Source organism: Bidens hawaiensis, unplaced genomic scaffold (assembly GCF_021521415.1).
Source record: "Bidens hawaiensis isolate Kalapana, Puna unplaced genomic scaffold, B.hawaiensis_p1.1 tig00004931_1, whole genome shotgun sequence".
Classification (NCBI taxonomy): Eukaryota; Viridiplantae; Streptophyta; class Magnoliopsida; order Asterales; family Asteraceae; genus Bidens; species Bidens hawaiensis.
In genome coordinates this window covers 1494077-1497421 of record NW_027491311.1, presented here as the reverse complement: position 1 = coordinate 1497421, position 3345 = coordinate 1494077, and the positions used below count along the sequence as shown (strand labels likewise).

At 41.8% G+C, this 3345-nt stretch overlaps 1 protein-coding gene across 1 annotated transcript; it reads left to right on the top strand.

The window, feature by feature from the left end:
* The first annotated feature begins 458 nt into the window (after window positions 1-458).
* On the top strand, window positions 459-1304 carry LOC143628373 (uncharacterized). Its single transcript, XM_077097986.1, has one exon. The coding sequence runs from the start codon at window positions 459-461 to the stop codon at window positions 1302-1304; it is 846 nt and encodes a 281-aa protein (XP_076954101.1).
* The last annotated feature ends 2041 nt before the right edge of the window (window positions 1305-3345 follow it).

Genomic DNA, 3345 nt, shown 5'->3' with positions numbered 1-3345 from the left:
ACACTCACATCAACCAGGTAAGTACCCTTAGGAATGGTAAAACTTATGATAACGGGGTAAATCCACCACCCTTTATTGAGGGTGTGGTGGAAGACTTGGGAGAAGATGGTAAAAGCGCTGATGATGTGGAAATCGAACCTAGAAATCAACCGAGAAAATCAATTAATAAAAATTTAAATAAATTGTTAATTAATAAGGGAGCACCAATTACTAAGGAGGCGGATTCAACGAGTAAAACCGTTCCATTTCCTCAGGCTTTGGCTTTGGTGAATCCTGAAACATCATCGTCACTTAGGAAGAGGGGCCAGCAACAAGAGGAAATGTGGGAAATTTTCAAACAAGTAAAAATTAATCTACCCCTCATTGATGCTATAAAACAAGTCCCCGCATATGCTAAGTATTTGAAGGACTTGTGCACTCAAAAACGAACTCATAAAATGCCTAAACAAGTTAACTTAATGGCTAATGTGAGTTCGGTTTTGACGGGAATCCTCCCACCCAAGCTACATGATCCGAGAACGCCAATAATACCCATTCAAGTGTGTGATTTCAAAATGACAAGGGCATTCCTAGATCTTGGAGCCAGGGTGAGCATTCTCCCTGGAAGCTTGTACGACCAATATAATTTTGGTCCACTTAGAAAAGCCGAAACCACAGTGGTGTTGACCAATTTAACATTGAAACTTCCTAGGGGAATAGTGACTGATGTAATTGTAATGATTGAGGATTTTTATTATCCGGTCGACTTTTTGGTTCTAGACTACGTAACAGTTGACCAGAAACGGCAACCGAACGTGATTCTCGGTTGGCCCTTTTTAGCAACTGCGAAAGCTTTAATAAACTGTAGAACCGGGGTGGTCGACATGGCCTTCGGTAATAAAAATCTTTGGCTCAATGTTTTTTCAAATGTATCTAACCCTCTGTTGAGTGATAAATGCTTCGCGGCTGAAGTCATTGACGGGTTGAATCTTCACGAAAGTGAGGAAGATACCACAGAGGAGTGCGTTATTTGTTGCAGGGAATCTGTTGAGCATGTGTTGCAGTTGAAAGAGGAGGAAAGGGCAGTTGAGGTGTTCGCTGCAATTATTGGGAAGCCACCTTGCTCTCAGCAGGTGAAGAGACTACCGGACACTAATGACTCCAAGTTGAAACCTTCACTTGAGAGTCCACCGGTAGTGGAGCTGAAAGAACTCCCAAAACATCTCAAGTATATGTTTTTGGGAGAGACGTTGCCGGCCATCATTGCCTCGAATTTAACAGACGAACAAGAAAGGGCTTTGATGGAAGTTTTGAAGCAGTATTGAGCAGCAATTGGATGGACAATAGTGGACTTAAAGGGTATTAGTCCATCTGTTGTGATGCAAAATATTATCACAGACCCCGTGGTAAAGCCCGCACACGATGCACAAAGGCGGCTGAATCCGAATATGCGGGAGGTTGTGAAGAAAGAGGTGTTGAAGTGGTTGGATGCGGGAATCATTTTCCAGATCTCGGATAGTACTTGGGTGAGCCCGACACAAACGGTTCCGAAGAAGGCGGGTATTCAGATAACCCGTGATGAGAGAGGTGAGGAAATCGCTACCCGACCAGTAACTAGGTCGCGGATTTGTGTTGATTATCGGAAGCTGAATGCAGCGACCTCCAAGGTTCATTTCCCTTTACCGTTCATTAACCAAATCATCGGGAAATTATCAGGTCAGAAGTTTTATTGTTTTCTAGACGGTTATTCGGTTTATAATCAAATTGCCATTCACCCTGATGACCAACATAAGACCACCTTTTCTAGACGAATGCCTTTTGGCTTGTGTAATGCCCCGGCCACCTTTCAAAGGTGCATGATGAGTATCTTATCAGAGATGGTCGGGGATTCACTATAAATTTTTATGGATGACTTTTCAATTTTTGGCTCATCTTTATAACTATGCTTAAATGAACTAACAAAAGTTTTGAAAAGATGTGTGGACACGAATCTGGTCTTAAGTTGGGAAAATAGCCATTTCATGGTTCAAGAGAGAACTATTTTGGGTCATGTCATCTTAAGTAGGGGGATTCAGGTTGACTGGGCGAAAGTCAATGTCATAGCTAATTTACCACCCCCTAAAATTGTGAATGGAATTCGGTCACTTTTGGGACATGGCGGATTTTACAAACGGTTTATTAAGAATTTCAGTGTCATAACTAAACCGTTATGTAATTTTTTATTGAAAGATGTACCATTTGTTTTTTATGAAGATTGTTTAAATGCTTTTAATGTGCTTAAAAACAAATTGGTGGCCCCGATCCTGTTGACTCCTGATTGGTCACTTCATTTTGTGATTATGTGTGACGCGAGCGACTATGCAGTCGTGGCTGTTCTTGGTCAACGGGTAGACAGAAACCCGTTGCAATATACTACACGAGTAAAACCCTTTCCGATGCTCAAATTAATTATACCACCACGGAAAAGGAGTTGCTCGCGGTAGTGTATGCGTTGGATAAATTTAGATCTTATGTGTGGGGAAGCAAAGTTGTTGTGTTTTCAGATCATAGCGTAGTGAAATACTTGATGGGGAAGAAAGATGCAAAGCCATGCTTGATAAGGTGGAGTTTGCTCCTTCAAGAATTTGATGTGGAGATTCGTGATAAGAAGGGGAGTGAAAATGTTGTTGGGACCATCTTTTCAGATTGGTAGAAAGAGAAGAGGAAGGAAGATGCCGGAGAGATAAATGAGCCATTTCCGGACGAACAACTGTTCTCCATGTCAACCTTGCCATGGTATGCTGACATCCTTAATTTTCTTGTTGCATGTACCATTCCAAATTTTTGGCCAAAGAAAAAGAGGCACCAATTCATGGCCATAGTGAAACAGTATGTTTGGGAGGACCCAGACTTGTTTAAGATCGGGGGGGGGGGGGATCAAGTGTTTTGAAGATGTATTCCAGATGAGGAGATCCGGAGTGTTTTGTCACATGCGCATTCACTTGCATGTGGTGGCCATTTTAGTGGGCAGAAAACTGGTCATAAGATTTTAGCATGTGGTTTTTACTGGCCCTTCAAAAATTCGGCGGAATATGCTAAAAACTGTGTGAGAAGTCAACAGTTGGGTAGCATTTCGAAGAGAAACGAGATGCCCATGCAACCAATCCTCATAGTCGACATCTTTGATGTTTGGGTGATTGATTTTATGGGCCCGTTTCCAAATTCCTTCGGGAATTATTACATTTTGGTGGCTGTTGATTATGTTTCAAAATGGGTCAAAGCAATCACCACCAAAACAAATGATCATGCTGTTGTTTGTAAGTTTGTCCAAATGAACATATTTTCTATATTTGATGTCCCCCCCATTATAATCAGTGATGGGGGATC